The 23,999-nt window shown below is 42.9% G+C and overlaps 1 protein-coding gene across 1 annotated transcript in view; it reads left to right on the top strand.

Moving 5' to 3' along the window:
• The window catches only part of il10rb (interleukin 10 receptor, beta), a 30,937-nt gene extending 14,431 nt beyond the window's left edge, over positions 1-16,506 (top strand). Inside the window, exons 4-8 of the mRNA XM_061723047.1 lie at positions 340-500; positions 6,182-6,335; positions 9,700-9,851; positions 12,651-12,832; positions 13,703-16,506. Of these exons, the coding sequence (XP_061579031.1) occupies positions 340-500; positions 6,182-6,335; positions 9,700-9,851; positions 12,651-12,832; positions 13,703-14,003 (950 nt within the window). The 3' untranslated portion in view covers positions 14,004-16,506. The remainder of the gene's footprint in view (positions 1-339; positions 501-6,181; positions 6,336-9,699; positions 9,852-12,650; positions 12,833-13,702) is intronic.
• The last annotated feature ends 7,493 nt before the right edge of the window (positions 16,507-23,999 follow it).

The following is a 23,999-nucleotide window of genomic DNA, read 5'->3' as shown; positions in this document are numbered from 1 at the left end:
TTATTATTTTAATATTGCTGATTATGGTTTACAGATTAAGATTCCCAGAATATTCTACATTTTTGAGATAGGATATTTGAGTTTTTTTTTGTGTTTTTGGTCCAATATGGCTCTAAAACATTTTGGCTTGCCGACCCCTGGCTTAGAGCACTTTAGATATTTATGATAAAATTAAAACGTCTTAGAAGAAGCGGTGATGAACTCTCCACCTTTTGTGTCTGTTGACAATCATTTGCATAACATTGGTCCTATGAAGTGATGGTGTTTCCTGCTGAAGTTCTGGGTAAAAGCACCAGTAATCTGTATGTACCGGTATGTCTAACACGTATATCTGTGTAGCCGGCATCGGCCCCCCCTCCAGAGTGGTCCTGGGTGTTGCTGGGAGTCACCTGGACGTGGTGATCACTGACCCGCTGACCAGCACCAACACGTCCATGAAGGAGAATCTCCCTGACATCCAGTACCAGGTCCTGTACTGGGAGAGGGACGGGGAGGAACAGGTGGGGCTTCATCTGCAATCACACACCAGCACAAACCTGAACAAGTATTTCTCTACTCTCTCCTTCCTCTAGAACTTCCTGTGTGCAGCAGCTTTCTGTTATGTAATTCCTCTGTCTCTTCTGTTTGTTTCCTCTTTCTTTGCCCTCAAGACATGTGACCAAACCACTGAAGTTGCACACAGATGCCATTCTCTCTGCTTAGCACCTGGTTTCCTCCGGTGTGTGTGTGTGTGTGCGTGCGTGCGTGCGTGCGTGTGTGCGTGCGTGCGTGTGTGTGTGTTTCTCTGGAGTATCACACGAGAACAACAACAGTATCGTCTGCAGCCGTGGTTTCCTGCCAGTTGCTGTAACGCGGCTTATAAATCAGTCAAACTTCAGCTGAGATTGCCTCACTAGAGTCTAGCTGACTTCTTCTTCTTCTTCTTCTTTGTGAGCTGGAATGTAACTGTGATTTTGGAGCAAGTTCTAAAGTGAAGGATTAGACTTTTTCTCTAACCTGTTTTGGAGCCTGGAGTTTTCACATACAGGACTGAATTAGACTCTCCCTCAAAACCAAACTCTTAAGCCAAGGGACTGTCTCTCTCGCTCTCTCGCTCTCTCTCTCTCTCTCCTTTCTTTCTTTCCCTCTCTCAAAGCTTCCAGTTGAAACCTGCTCAGTTGACTCAGAATCCATTAGAAAATCAGAACAGGACCGGTTTTTTGTAGCTTATCATAATGTTAGCAGTTTTTGAATGTCGCACTGATGTGTGGAGCAATGTCTTGTGGGTCCAGCGGGTTTGAGACAGATCTTTAGTTCCTTTTTTCTAAAGATTTCTAAATCAGTATTATGTGCTGCTCAGTCGGCTTGGGCAGCAGGGCCGGTTCTAGAAAATGATGACTAGGGCTGCATCTCAGATCAGAGGGGGGGCACATGCCTGGCACGTTATTCAACACTAAATTATGCATTTTCCCATAATTTCAAGCGGAATGATACTAGCAAAACAAGACTATTTAAAGTGTATTTCAAATTTATTGCAGCAATATCGCTGCAGAACAAAGAAAATGCTACATTTAGTCTGGGCTACCTCCCCCATCAGACATGTAGCAACAGAAAATAAAACAGAGAAAAATAAATAACAAAAATAAATATAACCATGAATATAAACTTGCTGGCGTGGTTGTGCTTGAACCACTTCTGAATATCCATGGTTACTTTGTGTTAACGGAGCAGCAGAGAGCAGAATATCCATGGTTACTTTGTGTTAACAGAGCAGCAGAGAGCAGCGTCTTGCTGGTGCAGGAAACTGCTGGAAGCAGATCAGTGACGGACACTGAAGGCTGATTTATGTTGCACCAACGCAGAACTTACGGCGTAAGATACGCAGGGACGCGAACGTACGGTGCGCGTCGCTGCATACCCTACGCCGTTGATTTAACGCGGAACCATAAATCAGGCTTGACGCGCGCGCACTTGTCAGTTTTCTTTTCATCTTTTCAACTGAGCATGTAAACACATAAACTGAGGGTGCGATGCTTATGCACCCTGTAGAACCGGGCCTGTTGGGCAGGATCATTTTGTCATACCCCAGTATATTTGTTAGGGTCAGACCCTTAACATTCGTAGTAACATCACACTTTCTGGAGACAAAAGAGGCACAGTACGCAGTTAAGTATCTTTTTGACTTGTGCAAGGAGCAGCTGAAGCACGTCTGCTGCTCTCCTTACCTTTGTATTCATTCTGGGCACGCCTTTAGTTACATAGCTGGCTGCTTACTCAGTAAAAAATATAACTTGTACATCTCTTTGTTTGTAACAAGAGGTTCTCTGCAGACTTCTGCTTTATGCTGATAAACTGGAAACTTTTCAGATTACTAACACAGCACTGTTTTATCAGTGTGTCACAGGCGTAAGCAAACTATCATACGTTCTGTTAATAGCGAGCATGATAACTTACTACTTATTTACAATAATTCCAACAATATTCCTGACTAAATACCTCCTTTTGCCAGTATTTACATTTGTTTTTGTTTTTGTTTTTTTTGGGGGGGGGGTCTGTTCCTATAGTTTGTCTGCAACAATACAAATTGTTGAGACAATTTCATTTATATATGAATAAAATTGAAACTTAGGCTATATGTCATCTACCCTTCATGTTCTATATTTTAGTATTTTACATGTCATTATATATTTCTATCTTTCTACTCCTTGAGGGATTCTTTCCAGTCTCCACCAGTCTCCCCAGGTTGGTGTTTGTATCTGCCGTTGTTAGTTAGTTACTAAACTGTGGCAAGTGCAGAACTTTTGCCATTAGCATCACTCTCACACATGAACGTGAACCACACCAGAATCTGTTCAGCAGAAATGGTTACTTCAGATGTTTTACCCTAAAGTTCCTAAAGATCCTCAGGAGCCGTAAAAAGTAAGTCATATTATCTTATTTTAAGGCTCTGAAAGCAAACTGTAGATTTGTATTTGATACACCGCCTGGTAACTGGAAGCTTGCAGCAAATATAAAATATTATTATTATAATAATATAAAATAAGCAGGTCCCATTATGAGGTTAAAATTAGGGCTGTCAGTTTAGCGCGTTAATTAGATTACTTAATTACACTGCTAACTAACAAGGTTAATTATGAGCAGTACTCCAGTTGTAAAAGAAAATCAGGGGGGATGGTGGATTTGATCATATCAGGACAGATAATTAGTGCTGATTACAAATAATATAATATATTACAAATAATAGCAGTGACCAAAACAGCTGCAGAAATACTGCAGGAATGACATAGCAGCAGTTAAATGCAGCCTTCTGTAAGCTTTAAATATCCACTGGGCTTACATCAAATACATCAAAACACAACAATAAAAAACACTTTTCTGAACTTATCAATATGACTCTGTCCTTCACAGGATAAGTAACATGGATCACTGCAAAAACTCTTATTTCTATTTAAAATGTCTCATTTTAGTAAAAAAAAAATCTCATTACACTTAAAACAAGACTCATCACTGGAAAAAAATAACAATTTTCACCTGTTTCAAGTAGATTTTCACTTAAAATAAGTAGAAAAATCTGCCAGTGGAACAAGATTTTTTTGCTTGTAATAAAAAGATAAATCTTGTTCCACTGGCAGATTTTTCTACTTATTTCAAGTGAAAATTTACTTGAAACAGGTGAAAATTGTCAAATAAGTTATTTTTCTGGTGTTTTTTTTCTGGTGATGACTCTAAGGGCCAAATCCACAAAAGGATTGCGCAGCTTTTGCGGCCGCTAAACCGGTGCAAATGAGACAAAAAGAGAGCGTCTAATTAAAGCACCCGCAAAGGGCGAATTACTCCACAAACTGCGCTGCCAAGCAAATAGTGGCAGTCTGCGCCGGTGCCATTTGCATGCATGCAAATTAGGTAATATTCATACATTTGGCGCAAAATTGCCCCCTTTCTATGCAAATAAGCCTCATTGCAAAAAGCGCCTAATTCACAAAGGCCAGCGCTATTTGCCACACGCAAAAATAGTGGAGCAAATACCGTGTTTCAGAAGCGTGTATTAAACTGCGCGCAAACTCCTCACTCCCGCTCTGTCTATGTTTCTCTCTCTCTTCAATATCATTCAAGCCTGTGTGATACTGAATGATATTAAAGGTGAAATCTACAGTCAGACATGACTGTACACACTCAGATCAAGTGGGGTTGTGGACTTATCTCGGATTTAAAAAGTAAAAATAACAGGACGGAGTTCAGGATTCATCCATACAGTAGGGGCTGCTTTATTACAAACAATATAAACCATATAAACATATAAATCTAGAATGTGTGTGTTTAACAGCTGACCTGTAGGTGTGTGTAGCAAAACACAGAACATGAATTACCGTCAGATCCTTATCTGGGACCTCATCTATAAAGCTTGCTTGCGCACAAAAGGGGCCTGAAAGATGCGGCGACGCGCACTGTACGGTGCGCGTCGCCGCGTAACCTACGCCGTATGCTCTGCGTCGATTTAACGCGGAACCATAAATCAGCCTTGAACAGCACTGAGGGAGGAGGGGGAGCGGGGCTCCCGTCCCGTCTTCGCACAGTGTCTTGAGGATTTACAGGCTGAGCCTACCGTTAGTTCTTAAACTGTAAAAAAAAAAACGGGGGGAGAGAGACAAAAGCATGAGTTTGAAAAGTGGGGGGGCATGTCCCCCCTGTTCCCAGTGGAAATTGCGCCCTTGCGCCTCACAGCGTTTTATTTTCACTCGCTTTATTTTTTATTTCTGCAGTTTTCATTATGGACCAATCTGTGTGCTGCAATATGGAGAACACTGGAAACAGCTCTGCTCACTCAGACAAGTGCAAATTGCACTCAGCCGCAAAACTTTATGGGCGTGTTTGCGCTGGTATATCATTAGAGCAAAATCTTTTGTGAATAGGACCTTAAAGCGGGGCAAATTGCGGGGGCAAATGCAGCGCAATTCACAGCGCTATTTGCGGGCGCAATCTGTTTCTTTGTGGATTCACCCCTAAATGTTGAAATAGCAGTAAAACCACATTCATTGATGAACTGACATAAGGGATGGAAAGGAGGGATGGCAGTTTTACAGGCGGGATGATTTGGACTGTTTTTATTTCAGGGGGGATGATTTGGACCGTTTTTATTTCAGGGGGGATGATTTGGACCGTTTTTATTTCAGGGGGGGATGATTTGGACCGTTTTTATTTCAGGGGGGATGATTTGGACCGTTTTTATTTCAGGGGGGATGATTTGGACCGTTTTTATTTCAGGGGGGATGATATGGACCGTTTTTATTTCAGGGGGGGATGATTTGGACCGTTTTTATTTCAGGGGGGGATGCCATCCATCCCCCCTCATCCCCCCTCATCCCCCCTCAACCCCCCTCAACTCCAGTACTGATTATGAGTGGCAAAATGCGCAAGTATTTGAAATGTGTCCCATTGAGGGAGCCGTAGTTCACTTGGCAGTAACAGGTCACTTCCCTCCTGCTGCTGGTCAAACTAACAAAGCAGTGACAGACCTGGACGACTCAGGGGAGACTCAGCTAATCTTTGTTAGAGCGACTCAGCAAATCTTAGCTGGGCCTTTGAACGGCAGGTTTATGTATAAGAAAAAAGAAGACGGGACTATCAACAAGAACGTGGTGATTTGTACATTTGGTAAAAAATCATTTTCCTCTCAGCGGAGCTGCTCCAGCCTGAATTATCATTTAAACACTAAACATGTCTGGACAAGTTCCACTGTAAACGTTACAGCTACTAGTACTGGAATTGCTGTATTGAGTCAGCTTTAGTTTTAATTTTGAATTGAGAGTCTGCTTAAGTGACTATTTGAGACTCAGCCTTATTTTATTTCAGAATTTTATTTAACTGTATTTGCATTGCATTTTTGAATAATGCACCTGGCCTAATTGGTTTGCTGATGTGCTTGAGCTTTTTCTTTTGAATTTCATTTATGAAACACTTCACCAATAAAAATGTGGATTTCAAATCTTCTCTTCTTAGTGTATTCAATTGATTAGTTCTTTATTTGGGGACCTTTAGCAGATATGAGATTAAAAAGCGATTTAATTAGATTAATGAATTATAAATCCTGTAATTAATTACAGCACTAGTTACAATCCAAGATGGCTGCTCCTCTGTACGTCCAAACTGTGACCTTAAATGAGCTGGTCTGGTACATGGGTGAACTCTGAACTCTGTCTTCTAGGACGTGGAGATGCAGACCCTGAACACCACGGCCACCATGGTAACGTTACCCAACATGAGGTCCTGGACCTGGTACTGTGTGAGGGTCCAGTCAGTCCATGAGTTCTACAGCAAGAGGAGCAGCTTCACCGCCCCACACTGCATGCAGACTGAAGGTGAGCTTGTTTCATACACGTTTCAGAGTAGAAAAGTGGCATTTCCATCACACCTAGATTTTGCACAAAACTCAAATACAATTAACATAACAATCAGCTATACAGGACTGTCTCTGAAAATTAGAATATTGTGATAAAGTCCTTTATTTTCTATAATGCAAAAATATCATACATTCTGGATTCATTACAAATCAACTGAAATATTGCAAGCCTTTTATTATTTTAATATTGCTGATCATGGCTTACAGCTTAAGAAAACTCAAATATCCTATCTCAAAAAATTAGAATATTCTGGGAATCTTAGGCCGCGTTCAGACTGCAGGCAAATATCTGATTTTTAGCCCATCCAGATTGAAACTGGATGACTCTTTTGAAGTCAGAACAGTCCCAAACCACATGAGATCCGATTTTTGCAAACCAGATGGAAACCACCTCCGGGAGGTAGTTTCATATCCGATCCTTATCGCATTTGGGCGGATGGCTCGCAGTCTGAACAGCTCCAAACACTCATATCGGATATGACTGTCCCAGACGCTCCAAACCACCCGCCCATTTCCAGTTGTGGAGCTACTCATCCTTTCACAGAGAGCATGTACAATCTCTGATGTCACGTCAAAAACTATTATTTGTAGTTTGAGTGTTGCAAATTCACATTACAAATCATGTTTTAATAGCAGAAAAAAAGACCGCATTTCCACGTAGGTGCGGGTCGCCGCGTACCCTACGCCGTAGGCTCTGCGTCGGTGTAACGCGGAACCATAAATCAGCCTTCAGTCGCGCTGTGAGCCTGAACCTGCAGCCCGTCAGCCCCTCTCCTCCTAGGGGAGAGGTTATGGAGCGGGGCTGCCAGTTATTAATTGCTGGTTCGTTTTGTTAACTCTGAGCTTTGTTGGTTGGTTTGTTAGTTTGCTGGAGGTTTTGTTCTGAACACCTTTCTCTGTTTCTCATTTTGCTGGGACGCCGGGTCCCTCCACCGAGACACAACTTTTGCGGTATGCTTTCATTTTTATGTCTAAAAATGATGCGCAGTGCCGACCCAATCAGAAACGGTACAGATATTTTGGGATTTTTTTATATATAAAAGAAATACATGACTTCACACAATACACGCGCTGGGTGACGCCTCCGCTCCGACGTCGTTGCTACGGCAACCCGTCAGATCAGTCAATGATGTGGCCCAGTCTGAACAGAGCCAGATCCGATATGGACACTTGCTAAAAACAGTGTGGACAGTCAGCCCTGAAAATCGGATATGAGAAGGAATCAGATATGGATCAGATTTGCCTGCAGTCTGAACGCAGCCTTAATCTTAAACTGTGATGGATGAAGGTGATGCATTACAGAAAATAAAGAACTTTATCACAATATTCTAATTTTCTGAGACAGTCCTTTATTATCTTAAAAAGATAATCACTCTTAATTCACAGTTTAAATGTCCAGTTCATCAAACATGCTAAGTAGCTAAGGCGATGACGACTAGTTGTTAACACCAATGTAGCCAAAACACCACACCTTTTATTGGGCACATATTTGTGGATTTTACATAATGTTATGTAATAAAGTATTTTAAAAATGCACCTAAGTACAGTTGTCGTGTGTGAAATCTGGCTATGGAAGCCAAAACAGTTCTTTGTATCAGCCTGTAAGAATGTAAATTTTTTTATTCAGAGTTGTACATTTTAACATGGAGATCAATTGAGTATGGTTCACTTTTAGAGCCGGCTGCTCGTGTTCATTAGAGCACCACCTTTCCCTACAAACCAGTATTGAAACCAGTTGGCTGGAGAGGCCCATACTTAGGGCCAATCCCAATACACCCCCTACTTTCTACCACTAGCCCTAAAAATGAAGCCTCAGGCGTAGGGTCCTTGTAATCTTCCCTAGGGATTGGGACACCACTTGCTACGTCACTGCGTGGTTTACGTTCGGGTACGTAAGCGACTGCGTAGTTACGTTTGCACATACGTCACACCATATCAGGAAGCCCAGAGCTAAAAGCTATTTTAATTTCAGCTGTAGCGCTGTTAATATGCCACTTTATTAAGTTTTAATATTTTTTCAGGCGTAAAAGTAACCGTTAAGATCCCCAACCTGGGCTCAGTTTATCCAAATAACGCCTGTTAAGAAATTTGCTCCGATGTTTTCGGGGGGTATCTAGAGCCGCCGGCTCGGGAGCTGATTTATGGTTCCACGTTAAATCAACGCAGAACCTACGGTGTAGGGTACGCGTTGGTGTAACGCGGAACCATAAATCAGCCTTTATTCTGGCGAGATCTGAAAAGACTTCGCAACAACGGGCTAGCGAGTGATTATATACAGGACTGTCTTAGAAAATTAGAATATTGTGATAAAGTCCTTTTATTTTCTGTAATGCAAAAATGTCATACATTCTGGATTCATTACAAATCAACTGAAATATTACGAGCCTTTTATTATTTTAATATAGCTGATCATGGCTTACAGCTTAAGAAAACTCAAATATCCTATCTAAAAAAATTTGAATATTCTGGGAATCTTAATCTTAAACTGTAAGCCATAATTAGCAATATTAAAATAATAAAAGGCTTGCAATATTTCAGTTGATTTGTAATGAATCCAGAATGTATGACATTTTAGTTTTTGTAGTTGCATTACAGAAAATAAAGAACTTTATCACAATATGCACAATTTCTGAGACGGTCCTGTACATTCAGTGAGTGAATATTATGAAAGTAAAATATACATTTCTCGCTAGAAATGTAATCAAAATGCATTTTTATGCAGAAACTAACTCAAAATATTGATTTTATTCATTAAAAAATAAGAAATGTCCGCCATGTTTTTTTGTTTGATTCAGTCTGCAAATGATGACGTAAAGCATTCTGGGAAATTTTCTCTAGCCCTCGGTCGGTGAGTCAGTATCTGAAATCCCTCGTTGTGAAGGGCTAGATTCATACACACTAGCCCTCGTTATGTCCACTAGCCCTCGTTATGTCCACTAGCCCTCGTTATGTCCACTAGCCCTCGTTATGTCCACTAGCCCTCGTTATGTCCACTAGCCCTCGTTATGTCCACTAGCCCTCGTTATGTCCACTAGCCCTCGTTATGTCCACTAGCCCTCGTTATGTCCACTAGCCCTCGTTATGTCCACTAGCCCTACATGCAAAGAGGAATTGGGACACCACTACCCTCACGGGAACGCACAACATTTAGGGTTAGGACTGAAAAGTAGGACTAGGGGGGGATTGGGACTGGGCCTTATACTTTACTGTGGTGAGCAGGTCCAACTAATTCCTCCTTCCATAAATGAGCCTTCATGGTGCCTGACTCCACGTGTATGTGACTCTGCTGGACTAGTTCATACGTGATCATGTGTGTGTTACAGGTCCCATTCCCTGGTGGCAGATCTGTCTGATCTTCCTGGGTTCCCTGCTGATCTGCTTCCTGTTGGTGGCTCTGTCCCTGGTGTGCTGGTTCTGGTTCTTCCAGACCTGCAGGGAGCTCTTCTTCCCTAAGCTGCCCACATTCTTCAAAACGGTAGGACTCCCCACCTTCCACAGGGTTTCTGCAGTTTATACTTCCCCATCAGCTACAGCAAAACTGCAGCTATTCTTCCTGGGGTCCAACACACAATACACACGACATTACAACAAAAAAATAAAAGCAAACCATAAGAGGTAGCATATAAAAAAAGAAAGGAAAAACAGAAAATAAAGAAAATATAAAAAGTCATTCCGTTAAACATTTAGATATAAATAAAAACAAAACATATTCATACATTTTAAAACATCAACAAATTCAAACAATGTATAGTTATCTTAGTTTGCACCAATATTTTTAGTTTGCACCATTTTTAATAAATATTCCTTTATTTATGTTATATATATATATATATATATATATATATATATATATATATATATATATACACACACACACACACACACCCGTATACTGTCTCTACATTATTTATTTAATAGTTATTAAATACATTTTATATGTATCTATTCAAGAGATGTTTCTTTAATAACAATTTGAATTATTTTATGTTAATAGTTTAAAGTGTTTGGGAAGTGGGTTCCATGCAGACGTAGCTCTGTACATCACTTCTTCAGTTCTTTTACCAGAGTTGGTCTTTATTCTTGACAGTGAAAAGTTCCCTCTGAGAGCACGTCTTGTGCTGCAGCTCTGATTTTCTGAATTGTAACATCATTTTTTGTATAGAACTTGTGGGGTTTTTGATATGGTTACATTTCTTCCACTGTTTGTGATGAAGTCATTCCCACTCGGGGATCTTTAGGTACCACACACTTAAGTTCAGTTTTGATTTGGGGGAGCCTACGATTGGATTATTGAACAGTTATTGGGTTCTAGATAGCTTAGTGGGTTGAGCGTCTGTAGTCCTCGTGCAGGTTTACGCCCCGGCCTGCCAACTGCAATGTATCCACCCATTTCCTGTCGACCTACTTTCTCAATAAAGACCACAAAAAACTTTTCAAAAAAGATTTTCCATTGATGGAATAGTTTTTAGTATATTTTTTTTTTCTCAAATATTTACAATATGTTTATTAATTTTTCACTTTTACAAGTAAAGGATGGATACATAATACGATCCACAGAAATAACAAGCAAAACAGGCAAACAAACAGAACAAAAGAACAAAAACAAAACAAAAACAGCAGCTCAGATCCATATAGATAATACCGTGGGTTACAGTAAAAATGTAGAGTATGACCAGTCAAGAAAATCCTGCACCATATTAGAGACATCAGGCTCTACATAGTTAAAGTAGTGCTCCAAAACCTTATAGAATTGCTCTGTTTTTGAATGTAATTTACATGTAAGGTTCTCTAATGCACCAGATCAAACACTGCTCTTTAACAGCCTTTAACGGTTGGTACTTTTTCATTGATCCATTGCAATAAAATATTCTTCCCTGCTGCATAAGTAAGAATACAAAACAGCCTCTGATTATGTTTGGATGTTAAGTGTTCTCTTGGGACGCCCGACAAGAGATACAGGGTCCATCTCCAGTTTTAAACCCAATATCTTTTCTATTTCAGATAGCACATTAGACCAATACACCTGCAGTTTATAACATGACCAAAAACAATGAGTTACTTTACGTAAATCACAGTACAACGTAGTCTCATCGCAGGTGCATCAACTGTGCATGTGCGGTGCTTCACCTGAAGCCTCCGTGTGAAACAACATAAACAATCCCATTGTTACATTCCGGTTAGCCGCTAGTCGGCTAAGCTTAGCGTGGTGGTGGGAGGAGAGTGGTGCCCGTGGGTGAGACTGGCAGCGCTGTTTCAGGCAAGATAGAGACAATTAATGCCAGCGGGACGTCAGCAGTGTGGACATGTTTCAAAAATAAGGGACGACGACAGAAGCAAGGCAGACTGCGGGCTGTTGGCGCGGCTCGAGTTTTGTTTAAAGTTGAATTTCTGTTGCAAATAAAACCTTGTCTTCCAATTCATTGCATATTTCATTGCATTTTTAGCCTAGTTATTTTTGTGGAACAAGGGAACAAAGTTGGCTTTATACATTTGCTTAAATTTATAAATATGCTTAAATATACAAAACCTGCAGGAGACCACTTAAATGGAAAAGAAGGTAAAGCAGCTGGTATCAAATTAAGACTCCCCATTGGCATGGCTTCAGACTTGGTCAAATTCATTTTATACCCAGAAAATATGCTTAATATATCAATAAAGTTAAGTAGAGCTGGTATTGACGTCTCCAGATTGGAAATGAATATCAAAACATCATCTGCATATAGACTTATCTTGTGTTCATAATTAACTAGCAGACCCCGTATAGCAGGTGCCATCCTTACGGCCTCCGCCAGCTTTGGACTTTAAACTTTGGAATTTGGACCCACCTTATGAAATTATCCCCAAGAGCGGGGGAGGGGAGTTTTTCCTTGCCACTGTTTGGCTTAAGGTTTTTCTCCCACTAGGGGAGTTTTTACCTGCCATTGTTTATGTAATAACTGCTCGGGGGTCATGTTCTGGGTATGGGTCTCTGTAAAGCGTCTAGAGACAACTCTGTTGTATTAGACGCTATATAAATAAAATTGAATTGAATTGAAGAGCAAATTTATTTAAAGTATAAAATAAATAAGCTCATTCTACCCGGTCAAAGGCTTTCCATTCCCAGAAATGGAGATGCGCGCCAACAATCTGGCTCAGAGAAATCAATGGAAATGCACCTGTAGTTTGGTTAAAGAGTTCCTGGATGAACTGTCGGTATCTGCCTCTTCGCTGTGTTGTTTGCTGTGTTGTGTTGTCAAAGTCTCCAGTCTTAGTCTCTCTCTTCTCTGCTTTCCAGTACCTTCTGGACTCACCCGGCTCCAACAATCCTCACCTCGTCCTCTCGGACTCAGAGACGGAGCTTCTGTATGATCACGTGATCATCTGCCCAAACCAAGTTGCCGTGGAAACGGCCGACCCGCCAGCCGAGGCCTCTCCCAGGACAGCCCCAGCGGGCCTGGAGCCAGACAGCAGCTCTCTGTGAGTCCCTGACCCCCTGGGCCTCGCCTACTTGTGGTTCAGAGGGAAAATGTCTCCCCAATGTTTGGGTTAAGATTCCTTGCATATGGAGGAAAAAAAACACAAAGAAAACTCAACTGTGGCCAATTCTCTATTAATGAAGTCTAGTCTCCTCTTGAAGTGTGTTTTAATTATTTAAGATTAGATCAAATGTGTTGCCCTCAGTTCTCTGAGTCTTCCATCAACCCCAACATCCTCCAGAGAGAGGGAGGGGGGGGCATCATGCATGTACTGATTCTTCAGAGGGCCTTCAAACCTACAAGTATTAGTTGTTTGTAATATTTGTTTTTTTCTTCTTCAGTGTAAAAACAATAATGGCACAGGCAGGTGGAAGCAGCAATGGGATGACCAGAGGGGGGGTGGGGGACCGCAGTCAGGTGGAAGCAGCAATGGGATGACCAGAGGGGGGGTGGGGGACCGCAGGCAGGTGGAAGCAGCAATGGGATGACCAGAGGGGGGTGGGGGACCGCAGGCAGGTGGAAGCAGCAATGGGATGACCAGAGGGGGGGTGGGGGACCGCAGGCAGGTGGAAGCAGCAATGGGATGACCAGAGGGGGGTGGGGGACCGCAGGCAGGTGGAAGCAGCAGCGGGATGACCAGAGGTGGGGGACCGCAGGCAGGTGGAAGCAGCAATGGGATGACCTGGGGTGGGGGGGGGCCGGGACCGCAGGCCAGCACGCAGCTCCCGAAGCTCCGGCCTGCAAACATGCGCAAAAGAGAAAAAAGGGGGGCCGGCACAAGAAACTACAGGAACGATGGGCAGAAATGATAGCTATGAGATACTTATAATAAATAAAAATGGTTAGATGATGATGTTCTCCTCTGCCGCAGACACGGCTATCAGGGCAGCAGCAGCAGCGGCAGCAGCAGCAGCGGTAACAGCAGTGGCAACAGCAGCGGCAGCAGCAGCGGTAACAGCAGTGGCAACAGCAGCGGTAGCAGCAGCAGCAGTGGAGACTCTGGAGTTTTCTCAACGGGCGATGCCTCCAGCATCCACCAGACCTTCCCAGACCTGGGCGACAGCAGCGGAGGCTCCTCCCAGCTCCAGCACATGAAGATGGAGGTGGTGGAGGACGACCCCAAACATCCACCTGGTGCTGCAGACAAGGGCTTTGTGGATGTGTGTGTGTAACGGCTGGTTGAAGGAATATCAACCAGGACCGGGGGTTTGTGGGCAGGAGGGCGGCCCAGCTGCCATGGGGGTGTGGCTGACCCAGGAGTCATAGAAACCTGCAGGGAGTTGGACCCAAACACCCTCTTCATGCCCGTCTGCATGGACCAGCTTTTTCATGCTTGGAAGGATTGCCATTGACTCTGAATGGGAAACCAGGACTGGTGGAGGACGGGTGGTGGGTGGGTTGTTACAAAACTACAGTTAACCTAATTACATAAGAGAACACCAGTAGATAATTTACTTAGAACCAACATGGAGCCAGCTAACAATCTGATATGGGCCCAGTTTTCCTCCCATTTCCATCCCATGTGCAGCCATGTACAGGTGCCTTTAGTGTCTACGGGTTTTATATACGTGAATTTGTTTTGTTGTTTTTTAATTTTCTTTTTTTTTACCAGATTCATCACATGTAAAATCTCTGTTGATTTTAATTAAAAATGAGATGTATATGCGAAGCATTAACATTTTTTCCACGAGGGTATGTTGGTGTCAGTGTGCATGTTCATGTCAGCACTTAATCTACATTTATCACTGTTTCTGTAGACAACTACACTCCAGTGTGGAAGCCTCTGGAACAGTTCTGACCACAGGAGTACGGAAGAGTATTAGGGCCAGGCAGGAGAGAAATACAAATATTATTTTAGAGGAGGAAGATTTTTTTTTTTCATTATTCACTGCGAGAAAAAAATGTCGAGAATAATGTACAATTTTGAGAAAAAAGTCGAAATGTCGAGAAAAAAGTCGAAATGTCGAGAATAATGTTAAAGTACAATTTTGAGAAAAAAGACAAAATGTTGAGAATAAAGTTGAAATGTTGAGAAAAAAGGCAACATTTTGACTTTATTCACGAAATTTCGACTTTATTCCTGAAATTGTATTTCAACATTAATCTCGACATTTGGACTTTTTTCTCAACATTTCGCCTTTTTTCTCGAAGTGCACAATAAAAAAAAAATCTTCCCCTCTCAAATACCTCTTCTCCTGCATGGCCCTGATACTCTTCCGTACAGGAGGGCATAACGATCTGCTGTGTTGACACAAGTACCTGACAATGACGTGCTCCTAAGTAGGGGGTCGTCCAAATCTCTCCAAATCTTGTGATACCACTTTGTTCCACTAGAGGTGCACTTTTGTGCCTGGAAGAGTGCGTTTGAAGCCTCTTATTTTGTGCCATTGCACGGTGCCATGTTGGTAGCAACACCTGTTGATCCACTTCCGTTCAGCTACTGCCCATTGACCACTTTAGCCTTGCAGAGTCCTTATTTCATACGCTGCTACCAAAAGAACATCCAGAGAACGTGCTGCCGAAGCTAAAGCTCCGTTTGAAGCTGCGGTTGCTCAGCCGCTCACGGATGGACAGTGATCTCCCGTTCCAGTGCAGTCCTAGCTTCAGCTCTGGCTGCATTCACTCTGGATTTCATTGGCTAGTGCAGGGGTCAGCAACCCCTCTAGAGCCGCATGCGCCGCCCTAGTGGCTCCCCGGAGCTTTTTATAAAATGTTTGACCTTTTTCCTTTCCTTTTTCAATCTCGACATTTCAACTTTTGTCTCGAAATTTGGACTTTTCTCTCGACATTTCGACTTTTTTCTCGAGATTGTACTTCAACATTAATCTTGACATTTCGACTTTTTTCACGAAATTTTGACTTATTTCCTCGACATTTCGACTTTTCTCTCAACATTTCGACTTTTTTCTTGAAATTTTGACTATTTCCTCTGCATTTTTCTCAACATTTCAACTTTTTTCTCAACATTTCGACTTTTTTCTCGAGATTGTACTTCAACATTAATCTTAACATTTCGACTTTCATCTCGAAATTTTGACTTTTTTCTCGACATTTCGACTTTTTTCTCAACATTTAGACTTTTTTCTCGAAGTGCATAATGAAAAAAAATACTTCCGCCAGTTATAACTAATATAGAAACATGCAGCATGTGTTGCCTTCATTCTAAAGCTGATACAAGACTTTTCATTTTTTGCGGCTCCAGACATGTTTGTTTTTTGTGTTTTGGGTTGCCGACCCCTGGGCTAGTGGTTGGGTCAGTCAGTTTGGAAGGTCCTGAAACGATGCAGAATGGAGGTTGCCAACATATGCATTATGCCGACCCCTGTAAATACCAGGTGGCGATCTAAACCGTTGCTGCAGTCTGGCTCTGTCTATAGTTGTACATAGTAAAACCATCATCAGTCCTGACAGGCATTTAGGACAGAAGTTGATGATTAATCTGCAACTGATCAATCATTATTGCACGTTTCAGATCTTGTGGAATCCTGTCAGTGAGTCTCATAACTTCATTTTCTGTGCATATTATATCTGTTTTGCCTCATCTTTATCGTCATTGTCTGTTAAGTCTGTATGAAAGTATTCCAGGAAGCAGTGGAAGTTTGTTTGAGCTGATATGATCAGCTGTTCCAACACCGCTGTGAACACACAAACTCATTAAACGATCTCAATACCAAACCTCACGAGCTAAGTGATTCTTGTACAGGATATTGTACCTGGATATTTTACTGCAGAAAGTATTTTAAGTATTGCTGTGACATTCCTGGGAAGACTGATTTGCACTTAAAGGTTTCTTTTGTGATACAACACACTGAGAACCCAGAACTGATCCATGTCTAGTGGATAATGTGGTTTTGGTAGTTTACGCTGCTACTCTCACCTTGAGTCAACGGCATCAGTCAAAGTCAAATATGGGCCAAAGCAAACTGGGATAGAACATTGAACCTGAGAAAAGTAATTAAAATATAAACAGATTCAAGGTTAGGGAGTAGATGAAGATTCAGTAAAGGACTGGATATTACATCCATCCATCCACTATCTACCTGCTTAGTCCAATACAGGCTCACGGGGATCTGCTGGAGCTGTGTGTGTGTGTGTGTGTGTGTGTGTGTGTGTGTGTGTGTGTGTGTGTGTGTGTGTGTGTGTGTGTGTGTGTGTGTGTGTGTGTGTGTGTGTGTGTGTGTGTGTGCGCGTGCGTGCGTGCGTGCGTGCGTGGTGAAGAGGGAGCTGAGTCGAAAGGCGAAGCTCTCGATTTACCGGTCAATCTACGCCCCTACCCTCACCTATGGTCATGAACTTTGGGTTGTGACCGAAAGGACAAGATCGCAGATACAAGCGGCCGAGATGAGTTTCCTCCGCAGGGTGGCTGGACGCTCCCTTAGAGATAGGGTGAGGAGTTCGGTCACCCGGGAGGAGCTCGGAGTCGAGCCGCTGCTCCTTCACATTGAGAGGAGTCAGCTGAGGTGGCTTGGGCATCTGGAGGAAGAGCTGGAGGAAGAGCTGGAGGAAGAGGTGGAGGAAGAGGTGGAGGAAGAGGTGGAGGAAGAGCTGGAGGAAGAGCTGGAGGAAGAGCTGGAGGAAGAGCTGGAGGAAGAGCTGGAGGAAGAACTGGAGGAAGAACTGGAGGAAGAGATGGAGGAAGAGATGGAGGAATAGCTGGAGGAAGAACTGGAGGAAGTGTCTGGGGTGAAGGAAGTCTGGGCATCTCTGTTGAGACTGCTGCCCCCGCGACCCGGGAACGGATAAGCTGAAGAAGATGGATGGATGGATTTTTTTTGATAAGTACCCACATAACAATTCTTAGAAAGTTACAGATCACAAATAGGAGTCGTAAGGGGAATTGCCTTTTGCATTGTCATTTTTCTGTTGACTGCATGAACAGAAGTCAAACCATGTGTTTTGCTGAGATTGTTTAGTGTTTACAGTCAACAATTAGTATTTGGACCTCTGGAGTTAAATACAAGGTTGATGCATTAATATGTTCACTATTTACAGCATTTATTGGTTTCATGTGCAACATAGATTTATGAAGGGAATGAATAAGTAGAGGGTTGGGATGGTGTGACAATATGATGTCTCTGACCCTCGGACCATCAGCACCGGATCCCCTCAAGGCTGCGTTCTCTCTCCTCTCCTCTTCTCCCTGTACACCAACAGCTGCACCTCCAGTTATCAGTCTGTCAAGCTCCTGAAGTTTGCGGACGACACCACCCTCATTGGACTCATCTCTGATGGTGATGAGTCCGCCTACAGGTGGGAGGTGGACCAGCTGGTGACCTGGTGCCTACAGGAGGGAGGTGGACCAGCTGGTGACCTGGGGCCTCATCTATAAAGCTTGCTTGCGCAGAAAAAGCGCCTGAAAGTTGCGGAAGCCGCCATCTACGCAAAGCCTAAAAAGGATCTAAAAAGAAAAAACTAACCGAAAAATCTGCGTATCTTTACGGCAACCCTCACCCTCCCGTAAGAATTTACTTAAGACACGGGGAACTGGCGACACAGGCTGTGAGGTGGTGAAATGAAGCCAGATTCATGTCATACTCTTAATAATGTCATCACACATCACAACATATATCAGACTTATAATAAAATAGTGCTGATAACGGAGCGGGCGGCGGGGAGGGGGGGGGGGCTGCCGCTCCGAACCCACTACTCCACGCCGAAGAGGAAAAAAGAAAGTGTTCTGATTAAAGTAAGGAAAGTTGGACTATATAACAATTGCGTTCATAAGGATAAAGTTTAAAAAAAAAATAAAAATTAAAGAAATAGTCCCTTCTCCCCGTGTGTGTCTGCCTGTCATGCACGGGTACGTGCGCTCATGTTGTTTACTTTTAAGCCGGAATTATGGTTCTGCATCACACCAACGCAGAGCCTACGCCGTAGGGTCCGGCGTAGGTTGCGCGTCGCCGCGTACCCTACGCCGTAGGCTCTGCGTTGGTATAACGCGGAACCATAAATCAGCCTAGAGCAGCTCTGAGGGGAGACGGGAGGGAGGAGGGGGAGCGGGGGCTGCCGGGCCGCCGTCCTGAGTGTCTTGATGATTTGCTGAGCCTACCATTAGTTTTTAAACTGTAAAAAGTGGGGGGGACAAATACATAATTTTGAAAAGTGGGGGGGACATGTCCCCCCTGCCCCCAGTGGAAATTGCGTCGTGCGATCGTGCGGGCAGCAACGACGTGCTGCCACTCACTCGCTTTATTTTAATTCAATTCAATTCAATTCAATTTTATTTATATATCGTCTAATACAACAGATGTTGTCTCTAGACGCTTTCCAGAGATCCAGAACATGAACATGAACATAAACATAAACATAAACCCCCGAGCAATTATTATATAAACAATGGCAGGTAAAAACTCCCCTAGTGGGAGAAAAACCTTAAGCCAAACAGTGGCAAGGAAAAACTCCCCTTTAGGAGGGAAGAAACCTTGAGCAGGACCTGGCTCATAAGGGGGGACCCTCCTGCCGAAGACCAGACTGGGGGAGTCATGGACGTCGACAGCACACAGCAGGCAGGTGGAAGCAGCAGCGGGATGACCAGAGGGGGGGGGGGGGCGTCAGCAGCACACAACAGTCATGTGGAAGGAGTAGCGGGATGACCAGAGGGGGGGGGGGTGCAGGCAGGCGGAAGCAGCAACAGCAGACATCCACGTAGGCAGGTGGAAGAAGCAATGGGATGACCAGAGGGGGGGGGAGGGCCGGGAACACAGGCCAGAACGCAGCTCCCGAGGCTCCGGCCTGCAAACATACACAAAAGAGAAAAAAGGGGGGCCGGCACAAGAAACTACAGGAACGATGGACAAAAATGATAGCTATGAGATATTTATAATAAATAAAAATGGTAATGGAGAAGAGAGGCAGGGAAAAGGAGAGGAGAAGAAGGGTGAGAGGCACCGCCCAGCGGATCATGTCGGTGCCCCCCTGCAGCATAAGCCTATAGCAGCATATCTACCGCGAAGCTATATTTGAGACTAACTATTATAGTTTTGTTCTATAGCTGCGACTATGACTACTGACTCTAACACACTATAGTTTACACTACCTAGAGATTTACCAACACCAGCTAGAGGTTTACTAAACACTAACTATAAGCTTTACTAAACAGAAATGTTTTAAGTTTAGTTTTAAAGGTGGAGGTGGTGTCAGCCTCCTTAACCCAGATTGGAAGTTGGTTCCATAGTAATGGTGCCTGATAGCAGAACGCCCGCCCTCCAAATCTACATTTAGATACTCTAGGAACTACGAGTAAACCTGCACCCTGAGAACGGAGAGCTCGGCCAGGAACATAAGGCACTATCAGGTCTTGTAAATACTGCGGAGCTAAGCCGTTTTGGGCTTTATATGCAAGTAATAAAATTTTAAATTGAATTCTGAATTTTACAGGTAGCCAATGGAGCGACGCTAACACTGGTTAGTTTATAAATAAATTTTATACTATTTATATACTTTTTCTACTTTTACTGTGACCACCAAATAATCTCGTTTCACTGTCCTCTCTCCACATCATCCACAACATCTAGATCTCATATCTCAGCGAAATTCAGTGGCACGGTGGCTCGACACGTTCATTCATTCTGACGCATTCATCCCTAAGGCTGCAGGAAGCCACTGCGCATGCTCAGTAGGCTCATCCATATGGATTTATGGGCGTGTTGAGGGCGGGATATGGGGCGGATTCAGCTGCGCAGCTTTCCAGGTGGACTGTGATTCATAAAGGGAACATTGCGTGGAAGTCTGCGTGCACGCGGTTTTATAGATCCAGATTTTTTTTTGCGCCCGCCATTTTCGGCTTTTAGGCGTACGTGCACTTTTAGTATGAATCCTACGCACTCCATTTTTAAATGAGGCCCCTGGTGTCTACAGGTGGGAGGTGGACCAGCTGGTGACCTGGTGCGGTCAGAACAATCTAGAGCTCAACGCTCTAAAGACAGTGGAGATGATAGTGGACTACAGGAAGACAATGATGGTGCAGTTTTACACGGCCATCACCTCCTCCATCCTCACCTCCTCCATCACCATCTGGTTGCTGCTGCCACTGTAAAGGACATGAGCAGCTGCAGCGTATCATCCACTCTGCAGAGAAGGTGATTGGCTGCAACCTCCCATCTCTCCAGGACCTGCAGCCTCCAGGACCTGAAGGTGCAGGAAAGATTGCAGCAGACCCCTCCCACCCCGGACACAAACTGTTTCAGACTCTTCCCTCTGGCAGGAGGCTGCGGTCCATCAGGACCAAAACCTCACGCCACAAAAACAGTTTTTTCCCATCTGCCACTAGCTTTATTAACCACCCTGCCACTCTTCCTCTCCCCCACACCCCCCTCTGTCATGACACTTCACCTGCACTCTAATGGCACTTTTCCAGCCTCACTGCGCCCGTTACCCGTCTGTCCACTACGGGGTCCAGAGCCTTCAGCCGAGGGACAGCCACTCTCGGTTCAATTATGGCGCTTTTCCACCAACCCCACCTCCACTCGTACCTACTCACCCCGTCTCTCCTCACCTCTGTTTGGTTCTTTTCCACTAGGGGTCTAACGTGCCGAGTAGATACTTTTCTGTATCTATTCTGCCGAGGTTCTAAGCTGCTGAGTGGGCTGTATCTGACATCATCACACTACAGACCACCGATTGGTCGGGGGGTTGGAGTCAGACGTCTGAGTCAGGAGGAGGAAATCAGAGAAAGAGACTCTGACGGATTCTTGTTCAGTTTATTCAACCAGCAACGGCAGCAGAAGTCTGTTTCATGATCCAACTCTGAGGTGCAGATGTTCATAAACCTGGTGCTGAGGAGAGAATTAAAAAGATCTAGACGGAGATAAGGAACGACCAGATCTACCAGGAGCTCTGTCTCTTCATAGCTGCTCACGGCTCCAGCTGACTTTTCAGCAGCGCCGAGACAAACTAACAAAAAAAACATCTTTAGTGTTGTTGTCTTCTCCGTTTAGATACACAATCAAATACGTCACAGCAGCTTCTCCAACCTCCTACTTCTGATCTGGGTGATGAAAAGAAACGAGGGCGAGTCGAGTTGAGTCGTGCTGAGTAGGTACTAGTATAAAAGCAGCAGAATGGCTCTTTTATTCTAGTACCGTCCTCTCCCCCACACCCCACCTCTGTCATGACACTTCACCTGCACTATATGTTACATTAACGCTCAGCTTGCACTTTGGAAACTTGCACTGTGATCACCTGCACTTTGATGGACCGCTCTCTCATTCAACTCACTCAATCACTTACCATGTATATATTATTTACCATGTATATATTATTTAGAAAAATCTGGTTCACCAACTACGCCAAAACAATTTCCTCGTATGTCCGGTAACGTACTTGGCAATAAAGCTTATTCTGATTCTAAAGGACTATATTGGTTTTGTGGTTAGGGGGTATTTTAGTTTTTACACACACTGCCCAATGTTCTGTTTTCTTATGCAATGTTACACTTTTAGAGTGAAAGTGTTATTGAATGTTCAATGATATTTAGAAGATTAATATAAGAAAATAAACAAACATGCTTCACATTTTTCACGTTAAAATGTTTCTCTAAAAATAATCATGAACTCTCAACATGCTACTGTTTTGGGCTTGTTTAGGCTTGTTTTGTTTTTTCTAATGTTTTTATTTAACTGAACTGAATCAAAGTTTACCCAATTAACCCTAACCCTAAGAACCCATACACATATCTTTTTAACTTGTCCATACAGATTAAACTATATGGTTCATTCTCCCCTGTAACTCAAGTTTTTCCAAAAGTGAAAAAAAGAACAGTTTTTTTGTTTTCTGAAAAACTTGAGAAAAATATGACTCTGGTCATTATTTGAATCAGGTGACGCTATATTAATAATTCACTCTCACTCCTAATTATTGCTCTAATTTTTACATTTTTTTACCAACTACTTTAAATCTATGTAAAAGATTGATAATATGAATAGGGTTGCCAAGAAACTGTATCATCCATAACTCAGTCCTTGCTCTTTTTGTTTGTTTTTGTTTCTTGTGTGAATCTGTTATCTTCACCATTGTTGCTGTAATTATGCAATTAATTAAATTATTCAAAAGGTGGAACATTATTAATTTTAAGAGATATCCAATAGTGTACGTCTGTCCAGAAACAATGAGACAAAGGACATTGATAAAACAAATGATCCAGTGTTTCTTCATCCTTTTTGCAGAAGGAACATTGATCTACCTCAAATTTAAATCTTTTTTTAAGAAATTCTGCCACAGGATAGAGCTTATTCATAACTATAAAATGTACTTCTTTAACTTTAGGCAAAATAGGCCATTTAATACATTTGGAATGTGCTTTTTTTAATGTGTTTATATTTACCATGTAAGAATCCTGTCGAATTATCCTTCTGCAAAAATCATGGAACAATCTGGATTTAAAAACATTATAAATACACTTGTTACCACACTTTTTATTAGTCAAGAGTACATCCTTCCATTAATAGATTTGGTAATACATTTGAAGCTGTATTATACACCAAAAAGTTCTGAATTTATGGTAGAGGAATAACGCTACTTTTTTTTAAAATTCTCTATGAGAACAATTGAAATCCTATTTTTTGGGGGGAAATAGAGCTCCAGAGAAACGTGGTCCGGGCGGTAGATATGTGGCCCTCCAGAGCCGCTGTTCTGACAATTTCTGCTGCTTTGCCAAAAAATGCTCCCTAATGGTTTTCTACCTTTTGTAGAGCTACAATTTTACTGTGTTTTACTCCCTAAACCACTTCCTTTCCCCCAAGTGGTCCTTGTCTCTTGCCAGGTCGTTATTGTAAATAAGAATGTTCTTAATGACCTGCCTGCTTAAATAAAGGCCAATGAATGAATGAATATCAAATAAAGCCATTGAATTGTTGTTTTTTTCCTCTTTATCATATAATGTTCACAAAGTGTAATGCGATTCATGTCATGGGTAGTGTATTTTGAAGGATCAAATACTCAACATCCCATATTATCCATTTTACCTGGTGCAAGAAATGATTGGCGTGCCAATCAACCTTTGAAAATCGACTGTGCGCATGCGCAGAACCACAAAGTAGCATTTCTCGGCAGGTAGCAGAAATTGGCAGAACACCTGTTGACGCTGCAGTTCCCCGCTCCGCCGCCAGGGGCCGCGCTGGCCCCGCACACCGCTGACACTGCCAACATTGACGCCCCAGAAGAAGCAGCTG

The sequence above is a fragment of the Cololabis saira genome, chromosome 6, assembly GCF_033807715.1.
Source record: "Cololabis saira isolate AMF1-May2022 chromosome 6, fColSai1.1, whole genome shotgun sequence".
NCBI classification, from domain to species: domain Eukaryota; kingdom Metazoa; phylum Chordata; class Actinopteri; order Beloniformes; family Belonidae; genus Cololabis; species Cololabis saira.
The sequence above is the reverse complement of the archived record's forward strand: the minus strand, read 5'-3'. Positions and strand labels throughout refer to the sequence as shown.